This window comes from Scomber japonicus, chromosome 3, assembly GCF_027409825.1.
Source record: "Scomber japonicus isolate fScoJap1 chromosome 3, fScoJap1.pri, whole genome shotgun sequence".
In the NCBI taxonomy this organism is placed as follows: domain Eukaryota; kingdom Metazoa; phylum Chordata; class Actinopteri; order Scombriformes; family Scombridae; genus Scomber; species Scomber japonicus.
The window spans coordinates 25408800-25425974 of record NC_070580.1 but is presented as its reverse complement, the minus strand read 5'-3'; the positions used below and the strand labels follow the sequence as shown (position 1 = coordinate 25425974).

Here is a 17175-nt window from a genome sequence, read left to right as displayed (position 1 = left end):
GTCAATAGACCACTCTGATGACTTTATGTTCCTGCTTGAACCTGCACTATGGGCACCACTGTTAAGCCTCAGCTTGTGACCATTGCTCTTTTTTCAATGTTTGTTTATTTTGATCCACATTAGTGGTTACCTTGGCTACATAATAAAATACACAGTCAACACATTTTTACACTTACATACAGTAAACAGTCACAATAGCTCTATGACACCCAAACCAAACATTGCATCAAACCAAACATATTATATGCAATCAAAAAGAATAACTGAACTCTAAATATAAAATATCAATACATCTCAGACAGTATATCTCAGTATATGTCTTCAACCTGTTGAATGTCTGTATTAGTTCAGTTTCTCTGTAATTGTAGAATATTATTTAAGCTTATCTCTAGAGCAGTTTTAAGCACCTGTCAGATAATAACTATTTAGCCTCTTTGATACTCAATGGCCTTGCTGCTTCTGAAATTACTATTTACTTCTGAAGTGGCAATTGTCAAACCAATTTTAGAGCTGACACATACTACCAATTGGCATATAGCAGCTTTTGTAAATGTCATTCTTCACGTAGTGTTTCTGCTCGGTCTGATCTGCTGTTGCAGAATAAATGAACCTATACGACAGCAGATGTCAAACATCTTATTGTGTGTTTCACAGACTGCTGTGATTCTTAATAATAATATATACCTGCTTATTGCAAGAATCCTTTTAGTACTGCTTGACAATGAATAATAACCATCTCCTCCCCTCTCTTTATTTCCCAGATTTTCCGTCGAGCAGACAAAAATGGTGAGTAAACATAACATGTTCAGTGATGAATAATTGGTCACAATGCCTGCTTGTCATTTCCCCCATTCTTCCAGTTGTTATTATGCCTTAGACCGTCTGGGCTGAGAAATAAACGATTTGCATGAATGGCTCTTGAAGTGAAGCAGCTCTTCTCTTCATGCTCTAACAAGTTTCTCAGCCCAATTAAAATGATGCTAAGATGTTGGATTATAGCCACGACTGGAAGAATGTGTCACACAAAATGAAGCACATCTCTGTCATTGTCGACACAGATGACTGGGTGCTGTTTACAAATTAATGTGAGTCATGTGAATGCAGGATGAGCCTTTTTTTTTTTTTTTCTAGCAGCTGATAAAATGGCTTCATTGGTAAATGCAAATGTGGTAATCAAACATTTTATTGTAGTTGAGAAAAGTTAAGAAAGTGATTTATGTAAGAAAAGTCAAGAAAACTATTTTGTTAATGTTTTTAAGAGGATCATGGTGACATTTTCAAGTCAAGTCAAATCAGAGGTCCTAAGTAAAAGAGACTAAAAGACACATCCACAGATGGCCAATTTACATCAGAACTCAAGTGTCTGAAATGTATGACCAAATTCTCACTATGTGACTGCAAATGGTCCTCAAACCACTCACCACTCCTCAAACCACTGTAATGACAGAAAACACTAGCCAACAGCAACATATGTAGTGCCCATAGACATATATATGTACCTTTAAAAAGTACAAAAGATAAATAAAACAGCGCAAGCACTATAGCTGAAGCTGTTTTTTTATTGTCAGGCAAAAGCAAAACTGCAAACTGAACCATTCCATTGTTCCGTTGCCCTGAAATTGCACCTATAGAAAATCATTACAAACACAACTTGAATGTTCAATGTGCAAATTTTGCCTGACACATCACATATTTATATTGTGTCACCCCTAAACATGAGATTTAAACTATCCTCCTCCTCTGCTGTCCTCTGCTGTGGCTGCAAATTTGATGCCAAAAGCGATATTTATTTCTGTCTAACAAGAGATGAAATAAGGTGCCAAAGCAGATCAAGAAACTGTGGACATCAACAGGACAGTGGTCCATTTACTAGGGATGTAATCAGCATGACTCAAAACAGCAATTACTTCTCAACAGCTTTTAACCTTCAGTATGAAGAGGAATGTATGTGATGACTTGTTCTATGGTTTCCAGCCAAATGTATTCACTGTTACATTTAGATTGATATCTTATGTATTGTAAAGAGTTCAGCTTAGAGGACTATCATCACTGAACCAGTTGTGCAGAAAGCATGGCAGGGAGATGGAGTAAGGAATGTTAATATAAAGAGAAACTAAAAGGAAATATACTGTGCTACATTCACTGCTCTTTGTCTTTCAGTAATAAAAATAGGATCAGATTAAAAATGTAATATCACAATAACGATAAGGTCTTCAATGGTAGAATGTTTAATTATAAAGTAGTATTGTATTTATTAGATGTCTGAACATTACTTGAACTCCTGAGTTCTATGCTGTACCACAGTATCTTCATCAGTATCTTCATCAGTAAAAGGAGTTTGTTCAGTTGCCATGGAGATGGATCTGTTGACAAGCAAGCTCAGTAGCTGATGTGATTTCATTCATAGCACTAGATTTATCTTCCGTGTTGGCCTAACTGTTAGAGTCCATTTAGTACATTTGCCATAATGAATATGTAATATGGGGCGTTTCAACCCCAGTGTGCAAAATACAGGGAGGAGATAATGCAAATATGTTATTTAGGACGCGCATTGTGATTTACCAAACCTGAAGGTATTTTTACTGACGGTAATTGCATGTATAATACCTTTGAAGGGCAGGTATTAACCGGCTGCACGCTGTGCTCAGATGACTTTTGTCACTGTGGAGAGGAGGAGACACAATGACAGAATACGCACAGGATGGAGTTTTTCCACCTGTGTTATAATTTTGGAGTGGAATATTTTTTGGTTTTACTAACACAAATAATCTCCCATATGTCAGTTTTTCTGGTAATATTTGTTTTTGTTATAACTCAGTATATTTGTTAACTTCTTCCACTAGAACCTGATCACATTTTATTTTGCGCTTGCAGCTTTCTGCTCGTCCACACTCTCCATTCAGACACGCAAAACCCTCCTTTAAATACTGCTGTCTCCGCCCTGTTGCACCTCTTTTCATTTACGCAGTTATTAGTTGCACACAATGTAGTACCCACTATTTAGGATCTTAGTAAATCAGGCCCAAAGACTGTAAAAGTACAATCAGCAGCCGATTAGTTTAGCTTAGCATTTACAGTAGAAGTGGGGGAAGCAGCCTAGCTCAGAAATAGTCTGACCACAAAAACACAGTTTCTTGATTTACACTTCAGATTAAACAAACAAGATATTACATGTTAATTGAGCTTTTAGAGGCTAGTTGCTTCCTGTATTTATGTGGCATTGATCTTTGTACCTGTGTCTCACGAGAAAGCAGTAATGATGATGATAACAATGTCCAAATATAATTTATTTAAGCATGAAAGTTCATTCTGACCTGAGGTTATCATACAAAACAAGGTCTTTCAGATACCGATATAGATCCAGCCAGTATGTGGAGATTTGGCTAGAATCGTTAGTAAAGAACTGTAAAAAAAATTCTGTCCAACTCAGTTTCACTTCATGCCCTGTAAGTTTTGTACTGCAATTATATCTAGCTTTTAATGGTGTAAGACTGGTTATTACCCATGTGCATGAAATCCTAAGAATAATTAGCCACGTTATATAACCTCAGCTGTACCACAACCTAATTGGTAAGATGGCCTCAGATCCAGAGTCTTTGTTTTATGTATAGTCATCTTCTTTAAGTTAAAAAAATGTAAAGTTAAAAAACTAAGACTGATCTTAATATTTATTTGGAAAAAAGGTTCATCCCTACAATCCAGATATCCAGATAACCTACAGTAGACAGAGAACACTATTTACAGTTAGATAGTCGAAGAGGCATTTTCCTCTTTTGCTCCTCAGCTTTTAATGAACCCCACTTATTGCCTGACATGAGCTCCAATATGGAAGAAAAGACCAGTCCAGCTCAGACCATTAGTGAGGTGGAGATTGGTCAGTATGACGTGCAGTGTAAAAAAAAGCAGTGCACAGCATTAGATATGGAAGCTAAAAGACAAGTTATATTGGACATCCTTACAGCTGGCCTGGTGGAATGTATCCTAAAGAGCAAAGATACTAAGAATACCAGAATCTGTAAGAGCTGTCAAAATTATAACACAGGTGGAAAAACTCCATCCTGTACGTATTCTGTCATTGTGTCTCCTCTCCACAGTAACAGAAGTCATCTGAGCGCAGTGCGCAGCCAGTTAATACCTGCCCTTCAAAGGTATTATTTATAGACGCAGTTAGCGTCCAAAATAATACCTTCAGGTCTGGTAAATCACCATACACGTGCTAAATAACATATTTGCATTTTCTCCTCCCTGTATTTTGCACACTGGGGTTGAAACGCCCCATATTACATATTCATTACGGCAAACATACTAAATGGACAGCGCGTATTATCTTGCACAGTTGAAAGACGCGAACCTCAGTGCTCTGCGTTAGTAGGTCAGCTTGCACATTTTTTGCGGGTGATGTCAAGTTTGCACATGTTTTTACACACAAACCTTTAGTAAATCAGGCCACTATGTGTAGTGCAGAAAAGGTTACTATGGAGAATATAAGATCCAACTTTCTTAGTAATGCTTTTGAAGCTGTGATGCATTCATGGGAATTTATAAACCACTTAGGAGATGCTGCAATGGGACTAACCTTTGGAGAGATAAGAGTGCGGCCTACTTTGTGCCCTACTTTACAGGACTTCCTCGCTCACTCATTTGGCTCTTGTTTACTCTGATCCTGAGAGCACTTTGTTTAGACTAATCTGACTGTAACAGAGAAAAGGCAGCATATGAGTTGGCTGAATCCCTGTGTTGAATAAACAGTACATGTCCCCAACCTCACACTTGCTTTGGAAACATTGTTTCACCTTGAATTTCCTAAGTGATTTTTCTGGCTCAGTATTAAAGGCAATTTATACATATTGCTTTTGACTCAACCTACAGTATGATTTATAGCTACTTTCATTCATCGCAATAATGGAATTTCCTGTGCAGCAGTGCACTGTAGGAAGGCTTTAACTGTTTAAAGAAGGAAATCACACAGTTAGCCGAAGCCTTTTTCCTCAGGTGTGCTGTGACTATTTTCTGCCAAATGCTGTATTCAACATGCTGCTGGTTTATTGTCGTCACACAAATTGCTTCAGTGATAAATGGTTATGTTTGATGTTGGGACCATATTCCTTACAATTATACCCCACCGCTAAGGTATGATGAGTTTTTTTTTTATTGATGATAGAAGTGACAAGACATGCAAACTTAAAATGCACCTTTCCTAGCAATGCCACCTTTGTGTCACAAGGCGTAAAGCTTTTTGGATAGAAATATTCTATTTTGCACCACCAGATAACGTGAAAAAATAACAGAACATTGAATGAAAAATGTAATTTACAATAAACATGAAATACTGTACAAAAGAATTGTTTTTGTTCAAAGAGCTCCTGTTTCCTTTCAAACCAGGTGAACATTTATGCAGAGTACATATAATTCATTTTCAGTAAATAATTAAGTTACTCATCCAAAATGCTGTTGTTTCCTCTCATTCCCATTCCTGGAATATTCCATATATGGGAGCTATAAAATCACATCACCTCCACATTAATTGCAAACATGGCAAAAGCAATCCTTAGTTGTGTTCATAACATAGGCCTAAATGTGTATGTTATGAGTCTTTTACCCCTGTGTGTTACTAATATATGATTGGCCGCACATAAATGATTCATTCATTCAAAGGCATCAGCTGGCATTTAGGTTGAGAATCTGTTTAGTAACTGAATATTGCAGCTGCTCTGAAAGAACTAGAGTTTGTGCAGAGCCACTGAATGTCAATGACACTTTAATGCGCACAATTCTTCATGAAACACAAGAATGATCTTGAAGACTTAATGCTTTTTTTAACATTTCAGTGCATGAATAATGGTGGATGTTTTGCATTTATGGATATATGAGACACTGCTAGTCAGACAGTTTGTTTTCCATTTGGAGGGCATAAACAAGTTAATAAATGGAGCGATACATTTTATAGACACTTTCAAAGTAATACAGTCTACCATATTTTTTGAACTTATCCAAGTTATAAGGGAGAACTCAAAGGAACTGTCATATATTATGACCCATAGCAGGGTTGGAAAAGCAGATTCCACATTTTTCATAATCCCAGCAAAAAGGTACAGCATTATATTCATTCTATAAAGCTTTTAATACATTCTGCATATTAAGTGAGCTCACATTAGGTCCTGATGCCAAACTTGAGAAACTCTGCTCGAAGACAAAAACTAATCAGTGCAGAACAGTAGAACCAATACTGAATGTGTAACACATCATAAATGATAAACATCACTTCAGAATTATGCTTGACTGAACAAGGATGTCCCATTTGACAAATAAGTGTTGCATCAATTCTTCCATCCTCCCATCTCATCCTCATATTCTTCAAGTCATAGAAAGAGACGCATATGATAAATGTGAGGATGCATAATATTGAAAGGACCAACAGGTACGCATCATTATCTAACGAACACCTAATCCCCCACCAGACTGAGGATCTTCATTTTCCTGATGCTCATAATGCTATCTTTCCACGCCATCTGGCAGTATCAGCTGAGGGCCTCAGAGAGCTTAAAAGCAGGATGCATGTGATTTGATATTTCCAAAGATGTTTTGGGCCACATTTTATGTGGAAACATAAATCTGATGAGAATCAAATATCGTCTAATTTGCCAGGTCCTTACCCCAACTTAAATTTTCAGATTTGTCTTGTTGTTTGTCCCCTTTTCAGATGCCATTTGGACTCCTCTTGGAGACTGGGTTTTATTCATGTATTTATGTGCACAATAATTATATTTTGCAGGCAGTGATTAGTTATGGCCCATTTAAAAATAGATGTACATTGAAAAATTCCTCATGTAGCCTTAGTCATTGAAAAGTAAAAGGAAACACAATCTGCATAGAGGTGCAGAGTAACAACAATTCTTCATATTAGCCATCTTACATGCAACACAGTATTTCATGAAGAAGACATTTAACCCAGAACTGTCAAAGTGGATAGAGGAAACCGCCAGTAACAATCATTAGTCCATCAAAAAGCATCATGAGTGTCACTTCGGAGCATAACTCCTGTCTGTGTGGTTTGGCACCCCAAATATAGGAGGCTTTCCAAACATAACACTGTGAGAGAAGACAAGGACATGTGTGTTTGGAGGGGATGATCTCATCCACAAACTAACTACAGATGGCATCAAAATATATAAGTCAAATTACGAAGGGGGATCAAAAATGCTCCAGGATGCACAAATACTTTATGTAAGCTAAGATTAAAACACTAAACTAAACTTAATTAACCTGCAATTAACTGCACCTGTTGAATAGAACATGAATGATGTACTTTGTATTTTTTTATATTGCATACCTGTTAGCAATGACAGAGCAAAAAACTGAAACCTTCTGATTTCACATCCCAGTGACATAGCTTTACAGATAGCTGTGGTAGAGAGTGATGCAAGTTGAAGTTCACAGACACAGATTGATCTGCCCCGAGGTGTAGATAACACAGATTAGTTTCCTTTAGAAATGTCTTCTTCCATTCTTTAATGTCTGTAATGATGCAATTCTTTTAAAGTTTGACTTTATCCCAGATAGATAAGCAGAGGCACAAACCAGTGCCTGAAACCCTTTTTTCCTTAAATCACAAAAGATGTTAAAAGGCTTGTTATCATTTAGATTTCTGAGTGGAGAAGAGAGACGCAGATGTAAAGACCGTCTGAAAAAGAGGGAAAGTGAGCCACACATCGTCTCCACCACATTAGACATTCTGGTCAGAGGTAATGATGGCCAGTGTCAAAGAGGTTCCAGCTGAACAGATGGTCTTCAAGCTTGCCCTTGAGTTTTTCGGCTTTGCTGAGTCAGCCAACTGGAACTCCATGGCATATTAAATTGCTCTCATTTTACCTTGTCTTTTGTGTAGAGGGGGGCCATTATTTGGGCAGATTACTCAGTGGGTTGTGAAGCCAGCAGTCATCTACCCTCAGAAGGTTTAAAACTAAAGCCAAATAAAAATGAGGGATGATAGCTCCCTGATGGGTGCTGTAATGACATGGCTGGATGGCTATTGTTTGCCTCAGTAGCAGTCTGACCCTCTATAACAATACCAGTCTGTTTGTCTGATTCAACTAATTCTTCACAGATCACTCATTTGTTTTTTTGCCAATTTCAGCTAAGTCTGATCGCTCTGCTCTGTCACTAGATCACATTACCTGTAACCAACTCCCTCCAATATACTTCTGATTGCTTGAGTGTGTGTCATATCTCTGAAATGGTTTCCATAGAACCCAATCTATCTGTTGGTGTGGACTTCTTTATGAGGATTAAAACATCTAGCAGTTTGTCTCTGGCAGGCTAACTGCTGACTGATCTGTAGGATTGGTGCCAGTAGACAGATTGATGGTAGGCTCAGGAAGGAACGTTTCTTCACAGATGACGACTGAGCTATTTGTCTTGTGCTATTGATTTTTCTGCGTATTGTCTATCACAACAACAAGCTGTGTTCACAGTAAACTAGTCTCAGTAGAGGCAAAGTCCAGACTGCTGTCAGTCTGTAGTTTCTTCTTCTTATACTTTGTGGAATACAGTATTACCTACAGTAATACCTCAGTATTTGCAGCAAGTATTTTTATCTTTCAAGATTTTGTATACATTCATATTACTACATTATATTATACATTATGTTATTCCTCTTTAAACATCTGATAATTGTTTAATTATGACACAACTTTTATGCTTTTGATTGCAAGCTACAAATCAGAAATGTCTTTGATAAATCACTTTGTAGCCAGAAAATGTGTTATCAACAATCAATTCATAAAAACATTTCTAGCTTGTTAAATGTGACATTTTGCTGCTTTTTTATTTTAATTGAATATGTTTGGCTTTTGGACTGTTTGTCGAACAAAACAAATATTTGCACTCTGGGAAATTGTGATGCACAATTTTATTAGACAATTAGATTAGTGACAGATTAATTGATAATAAGAGTGGAAATAAAAACAAACCAATAAGGAATCAGAATAATGTTCATTGAGACAGTGCTCATCAGTTTGTTATATTAGTGCGCTGACACACCAGAACTAGATAAAGGGGTGTAAACACAAGAAAACTAATCTCACAATAGGTTGAAATTACATAAATGATGTTTCTAGCGTATTAATAGTTGACAAGAAACATATGTTGATGCTATTAAATATAAGTGTTATCTCTTTAATGCAGTACAATCATTGTAATTAAAATGACGTAAAGTACCAGATGGTACCGTTGCATAAGTATCCATGGTTTTCTGAGTGATGAAAATGGAATATACATTATAACAGGTTTGAGAGTCTTGATGCAGACAAAATTATGTTGAAAGAGTAACTGTTCAAGGGAATCCTCTGAAAATGATCCTCATAGCAACGCTTTGATTGAGTAATCCTTATGATTTCATAAGAGCCAACACACTATATGTTGTAATTATGCAATTGTTTTCTCTCTAATGTTTTTTACTCTGTTTTAGATGATGGCAAGCTGTCATTTGAAGAGTTCAACACTTACTTCGCGGATGGTATCCTGACTACTGAGGAGTTACAGGAGCTTTTCTACTCCATAGATGGCCGACAGAATAAGTGAGTTTTTTATCCATAACCATCACACTGAAAAATGACCAAATAATATTTAGTTTCTATGTGCTACATTCATTCGAAAAGTTATTATATTTATTGTATGAAAGACACAGAAGAAAGACTCAACAGCAAGTGTTTGGGGCTTAAAGGCACAGTTAATGTGTTCCTTTCAAGTCATCAGTTACAGGCTAAATGCCTCACAGTTGGAGAGAGATCTTCAGTAAAAAATAAGCCCAGCATCCAAACTCAAGCAGGCCGAATTAATGTTTACCCCCTTCCCTTGGACACCAGCCACTTCAAAACCTACTCTGCTGAAATAGCAATCAAAGAAATCAGCCTCAGGGTTGCTGCTGAAATCACTGGTCTGCAGAGAATACTTAACTCTCTGGAGCCGCAGAAGAAAAAAAAACAAAAAAAACAATCCCCCCTTGTTGTGGTATATGAAATGGTTTTACCTTTCATTCTTTTAGTAAAGCCGGTTGATTGTATTGTCTTTGGCAGATTAGATATTTATATTCATGAAGCTATTTGCAATCCCCCCTTAATATATACACATTCTACTTTGTAACTTAGCTGTTGAACTATATGTATCAGTTCTGGTGAAATAATGAATTTGATATTTAATATGCAGTTTCACAAGCCATTAAAAAGGTTGTGTTTTTGTACCTCACCAATTAGAGTGAGCGTGGCGTTTGGACCTGGCATGTTTTCTGCTGTGTTGCTACTTCCTCCATCACTGTGTGATAAATTGACTTTGGACATGCTGCTAGGCCAGCACTGTCACAGTAGCCTTCAGACCCTCTCTAACCAAGCTCCAAGCTCTGAGGCACTTGGCATGAACTAAGCTCTGATATCTAATTAAAGGCCTTGCTCATTTGGAATAACAACACTGTTAGCTCAACAACATCAAGACTGGAACAAAAGCATTTCCAAAACCTGCACAGGCTTTGATGACAATGCTTATAGTAATGTTACATAGAGGACGCTTCTTTTCAACTGACAACAAAGGAAAACAAATCTCATCTGTAATTGCTGTAGCCTCCTACAACAGAGATGCGTGTGGATTTGTCACAATCAAAATGGAAATTTACAACAGCGACTGAAAATAAAACATGGATTGTTTGGCCTGTAGATTCTGTTTGAGCTTTTTAATAATACAAGCCATTAACCAGCTTCACTTATGGTCTCCATCTGACAGTGAAAATGACCTGTAAAAGGCCATTAAAGCAACAGGGGAACTGTTCATAAATTAATGCTTTTATTAATCTATGATACTGAGGGCCTGATTTACTAAGATCCCAAATAGAGGGTACTAAATTGCGTGCACAGTGCAATAGATTGCACGTTTTGTTTGTGTGCATTTTGTAGGTGATCTACTAAGAATAACTGCGTAAATGAACACAGGTGCAACAGGGTGGAGACAGCAGTATTTAAATGAGGGTTTTGCGTGTCTGAATGGAGAGTGTGGACGAGCAGAAAGCTGCAAGCGCAAAATGAAATGTGATCAGGTTCTAGTGGAAAAGGTTAACAAATATATTGATAACAAAAACTAATATTACCAGAAAAACTGACATATGGGAGATTATTTGTGACAAAGTCAATGCTGTTAGTAAAACCAAAAATATTCCACTCCAAAAATATTAACACGGCTCAGCCGGTTAATACCTGCCCTTCAAAAGGTATTATTAATAGACGCAGTTAGCTTCAGGTTTGGTAAATCACAATGCGTGTGCTAAATAACATATTTGCATTTTCTCCTCCCTGTATTTTGCACATTGGGGTTGAACCGTATTACGGTGGCCGAGACCCGCCATAGCTGCAAATAAAAGTAACGCTGCAAACAAAAAGAAACGCTGCTGCAAATAAAAAGAAACGCTGCTGCAAATAAAAAGACACACCGCAGCAAACAAAAAAAAAACGCTGCAAATAAAAGAAACACCGCAGCATATAATAAAAAAAAAAACGATGCAAATAAAAAAAGCCACAATGGAAGTGGATTACCGGGGACTGTTTTTGCCGAAACACCGGAAGAAGAAATACAACAACAGGTTGTTTGAGGGTGAGTGACAGTGGCTGTGTCTCAAATGGAGCACTTACGTGAGTGCACCAGACTGTAGTGCGTAGTGCGCACTGAGCACTTACCTCTGTGGTGCACACTGTCGTGGGTAAGTATTGTCTGAAATGGAGCACTGGCGTTTTGCACTTAGCGGAAGTGACGGGCTTGCATGTCGCTGCTGGCCGCCAATTGAAATCAGAAAACTGGGCAAAAAGTCCCTCCCCTTCCGCTACGTAGGCAAAATGGCGTCCGTTTAGTGTGAGTAGTGTCCATCATCTCACACTGGATTTTTTGTCCGTTATAAGTGCACCATCCGGGTACTTTCAGAGCACTGAGTTTTCGCTTGTTCTTCAGTGTGAACGCACTATGCCCTAAAACATAGTGCTTGAAGTGTGCAAGTGCGCCATTTGAGACACAGCCAGTGACTTGTCTGTTTCAGCCAACATGGAGATGAGGATCGGAACTGCAGACACTTAAAACACGCTGTTCCGCCTACGGGACGGGTCGTAGGTTGGGAGGTAGCCACAAGTCCTTCTGAATGTTTTAAACACCAACCCTTAAACATATATATTCATGCCATACATTGTTAGAAAGCATAGGTTGTCCTGATTCATTCAAGACCACTCACGAATTATATTGGTTGCTCACAGCCGTAATAGTATTAGCGATTGGCTCGGCTAGCTACTCAGCTAAAGTAAAAACAGCTATAATCTCTACATACCTTCAAAGTCTTCCCTTTATCCACAACGATCATCTTATGACTCAGGACTTTCTGTACAGCTCGCCAAGTATCCATTCTTGTGAAATATGAAATCCGTTTCCATAACATCGAAATACTTTCCTCAATATGTCCATGTATTTAGTCCAACACGTAACGTAATAACACAAATAACAAACAATATACGGTCCCTTTTACGTCTTTTCCTGACCTACACGTACAAGCAACAACAACAACGACAGTAATAAGCTGCCGGAACTATGTAGCCGTCAGTTGTTTCCACTCTCGTTAGTGGTCTCCCCGTGTTAGCCGAAGCTAACAATACACCGGCATTCTCCAGTTCAACTTCAAACCTGGGGCTACATCGCCTGACCAAATAACACATTAAAAAGTACATGTAGCGACATTAAACACTACCATTTTCATTTACTTTCTAGTTCGTTTTCCAATTCGTAGTCCTGTTGTTGTTGTTTCTTCTTCCGGTGTTTCGGCAAAAACAGTCCCCGGTAATCCACTTCCGCTGTGGCTTTTTTTATTTGCATCGTTTTTTTTATTATATGCTGCGGTGTTTTTTTTTGTTTGCTGCGGTGTTTCTTTTATTTGCGGCGGTTTTTTTTGTTTGCTGCGGTGTGTCTTTTTATTTGCAGCGTTTCTTTTATATGCAGCAGCGTTTCTTTTTATTTGCAGCAGCGTTTCTTTTTGTTTGCAGCGTTACTTTTATTTGCAGCTATGGCGGGTCTCGGCCACCGTATGAAACGCCCCATATTACATATTCATTATGGCAAACATACTAAATGGACAGCGCATATTATCTTACACATTTGAAAGACACAAACCTCAGTGCGCCGCGTTAGTAGATCAGTTTGCTTATCTTTTCGGGTGATGTGAAGTTTGCAAACGTTTTTGCACATGTAAACCTTTAGTAAATCAGGCCCTGAGAACAATTTGCCAGCAAACAAATCATTTTTGCCATGACTGGTAAACAAAGAAGTATTGATTTGAGTGTTTTTACAGCAGCGGAGCAAGTTAAAGTACTAAAACTGAACTAACATGTATTTCTAACCAGAAGGCTACACTATAATACTCACATTGACTGGCAAAATGGTCATTTTAGGCTGCACCAACAGGAGTTTTACAAGATTTGTATGGTTCAGTGTAATAATCACAAGTTCAGAACCCTGGAATCCATCTAGCAGGAATGAAGTGCAGCACATTTAGTTTCTCTAATTAACTTTCTCAGTCAGTCTCCTTTTATCGTCTCTTATGCTCTGGGCTGCAGCAATCTGGACACTGACAAGCTATCAGGTTGGTGGGAGAATGCTTTGTCTGATTTAATGTGTCACAGTACATCCATTTCTGTGAAACTTTTTTAAAAATCATCTTCAAGTGTGTTTTTGTATGTGTGCATGCATGCATGTATATGTGTTTGTGTGCACCAGATGGCCTGAATAAGTGAAGAAATGGGGCAGAGACCTGTAAATACCAGTCATACCCAGAATAAAACGCTTGCATTATTTATTGAATGGGAATGGCATCTTCCATCTGACGTAGATAAGTTGACTATTTTCCATGACAGAATGTTCCTTTTATCTCAGATTTAGTTCACTGACCATGTATCAGTTACTGTGTTGCTGTTTTTTGGAGTTTCAGATTGATGCTGGTGTAAAAATCAGTTGTCCAACTTAAGTGAATGGAAGCAAAGGGAGTGTAAAACCCATTAACCCCAGATGAAGTTGTTGCGTACCTTTGTGTCATATTGAGTGCACTCTACGGCTATAGCAATTAAGTTTTTAATTATGAAGTAAGTTTTAGTTAAGACTGAAGTATTTCTGTGCTTTACTGATGTGGCATCACAAAAGGAACAGATGAACTTTCCCCATGCAGCCTCTTACATTGATTCATTAAAAAGTTAGATCACTTTCTCAGTTGATGTGAACTCCATCATTTATTACAAATAAAGTCCCTGTTTATCTTTTTTCTATATCTGGTATCAAATTAATCACAGCTTCTCTCACATCACGAACAAGTATGAATCTGTTAATAACATTAGGTCGTTAAAATTACCACAGCATCAATATCATACAGTGAGACATATAGCCTATAGGCATGTGCACATCACATTTCTCCAACTGCAATAATAATGTCTAAACTAAACTTGGATATTTTTATCCATTTCCAACATATTCTCACTGGTTGGAATCTGTCACGCAACATAAAAACATTTTTCTTAGCATTTCAAAACTCAAAGAAAATGTTTGCTTTGACATTGTAATGACACTGACAGCTTGTTTCCTTTCTCCTGTAGATTATTTTTCTCAGCACCTGGGGGAATATCTCAATGTTCTTTCAGCTTTGGAGAGCCTGAATATTGCCATTTTAAAGGCGATGGATAAAACTAAAGAGGTAAGATTTCATTGAGAATCGATAACATCCTGTATTCTTTGCTCTCAAAGTTATGTTGTAACCCACTTAGTTAAAGTGACTTCTACAGTACTAAAACTCTGAGAGAAGAAGTAGGTGTTAAACACAGACACACACAAGACATCAGAGGTTTGTGTTTTGTTTAGTGCTGAATCATGCTGATGAAGGAAACACTGTCCTGCACAGATGGAGCCAGTGCTGCTCTGAGTCTCTCAACACTTATGAGTTAACTTAAAACACTTCAGCCACATACATTTCCATTACTTACCATTCTATTATGCTTGATCCTGAAGGAATAGTTTTGGAAATTGTGTTAATTTGCTTTCTTCTCAATCTACCACCAACAGCTAAAGGAATAGGGTGAAACAGCTCACCTCACTCTGTCCAAAGCATCTTTAAAGCTCACTAATTAGCATGTTTATATCTCATATATATGTAAACAAACAATATGCTAATTAGTGATATTTAGCAATACTGGTAGGCAGGTTTTGTTAGTTGTGGGCACAACTATGCTAGTTGAAGTTTTCAGTCTTTGGGTTAAGCTAAGGTAAGAGGCTGAGACTAGTTACCACACAGACCAGAGATAGGGATAACCTTCTCATCTAACGCTCAGCAAGAAAACAAGTAATTATATCTGCCATCTGAGATGTGTCTGCTCAGTAGTCTGACAGTCTAATGAATCTTATTACTACTGCAGGAAACTATTCACTTGCTATTCCAAATGCTCCAGTATATTTAACACACAAAAAAATTCAAAGATTAATGTGCACCTATTTTGCACAAGCTAACTTTTTGGTTCCTGTCATCCCATTATATAACTGTAGAAGACAAAATATTTTAAAATTGCCTCAGGACTACCTCGAATCAGGGATTTGAATTGTAATTTGAACAGAAAACAGCAATGCTTGTTTGACTAGAAGAGGAGAGAAAATGTGTGCCGAGTAATTATGCATCCTGTCTTAATTAGACCACCTCAGTCCTCTGTTCTGGCTCCTCTTTAAAGCTGTCAGAATGGGGAAATCCTTAGAGAGATGCGCAGTCACCGGTTAGCAGCTTTGGTCTGTCACACCGTGCTCCAGACTGCTAATCCCATGATGTATTTTCAGTAGAGGCTAGTTGTCATCGTAAGCTTTGACAAAGAGCTACTGCACTGTTACTTCAGTACCACACTGCGTTAACAAAACTCCCTTGAGAATGTAATCAAATTTATCTTTGGGGACTGGAGGAGCAATTATGTCTCCTATTAAAGTTCCTCCACTTTGGAAATTGGATATGCAGTTTTGAATAATGTATGTATTGAACAAATGAATTAGCCTATTTAATTGCAGCCATCACATATGTGTATGAAGTTGTTTTGGAGAAGTTGTCAAAGCATCTTTTTTTATCCATCCCTGTGGAGCTTGGAGATACTTTCATTTTCTTGTTGCTTCTGTATTATCATTTTGTAATTTTCTCTATGTCTGTCTGTTGCCCTATCTTTCTTTCAGGAGTACCAGGGTTCCAGTGTGTTGGGTCAGTTCGTCACCCGGTTCATGCTGCGAGAGACGACCAGTCAGCTGCTGTCTCTGCAGAGGTCGCTGCAGTGTGCCATGGAGGCTGTGGAGGAGCAGAGCAGCCCTGCCCCGTTAGTACCAGCAGCAACACTTCACTTCAGCACACTATTTTATACTATTCTATGGGCATGGAAAGTACTCATTCAGTATGTTACAATCATGTATCAGGACAAAGGGTTAGTTAATGTTTTCATAACCGTAACCATGACTACAGTATCTCTATCAAGTGTTTTAGTTGCTTCAATTTAAACACAATTCATCAACCATGTCAAACCTATGTCCATGATCTTTCACTAATCCTAAACAAGCACTTTGTTTGCCCAAACTAAACTTAAACCAAAAGGGCAGCAGAATAGAAAAGGTTCATATGGGTTCATGCTTTATCCTTTAAGCACAGTCACAGAATGAAGTCGACGCTGTGTGCTTTTTATATCAAAGTTTTCCAGCTTTCTTTGCAATTATTATACCTTTTTTAAAGCTACAATGTATCAAGACATTTTCAGCAGTAAAGCATATTGAAGGTTTTATTGAGCATGTAAACTACACAATGAAACTTCTTATTTTTCATTTATGGATGAGGATGTATTTCGATATGATATAGATATATATATGAAAATGATAGACCACAGAGGAAATGCCACAATATATACAGAATCTGCAGTGCAATGCAGTATAGTATGTAACTGACAGTTCAGAGACCAATGAAACCCAATGAGTGATGATGAGGGCTGGTGGAGAGAACTGTCAATCAGTTGCACAGCTCACTGTATATGACTTAAGGGTATATTCGTCCATACCCTTGCCAGACAAAAATCTTCAAAGCAAAATAGTAATTTTAACATACAGCACTGCACT

At 37.8% G+C, this 17175-nt stretch overlaps 1 protein-coding gene across 1 annotated transcript in view; it reads left to right on the top strand.

Annotated features, from left to right (window-relative positions):
• necab3 (N-terminal EF-hand calcium binding protein 3) overlaps positions 1 to 17175 on the top strand; it is a 36789-nt gene that overhangs the window by 5561 nt on the left and 14053 nt on the right. The window contains exons 2-6 of the mRNA XM_053316251.1: positions 762 to 786; positions 9467 to 9575; positions 13626 to 13651; positions 14652 to 14749; positions 16255 to 16391. Coding sequence (XP_053172226.1) covers positions 762 to 786; positions 9467 to 9575; positions 13626 to 13651; positions 14652 to 14749; positions 16255 to 16391 — 395 coding nt within the window. The remainder of the gene's footprint in view (positions 1 to 761; positions 787 to 9466; positions 9576 to 13625; positions 13652 to 14651; positions 14750 to 16254; positions 16392 to 17175) is intronic.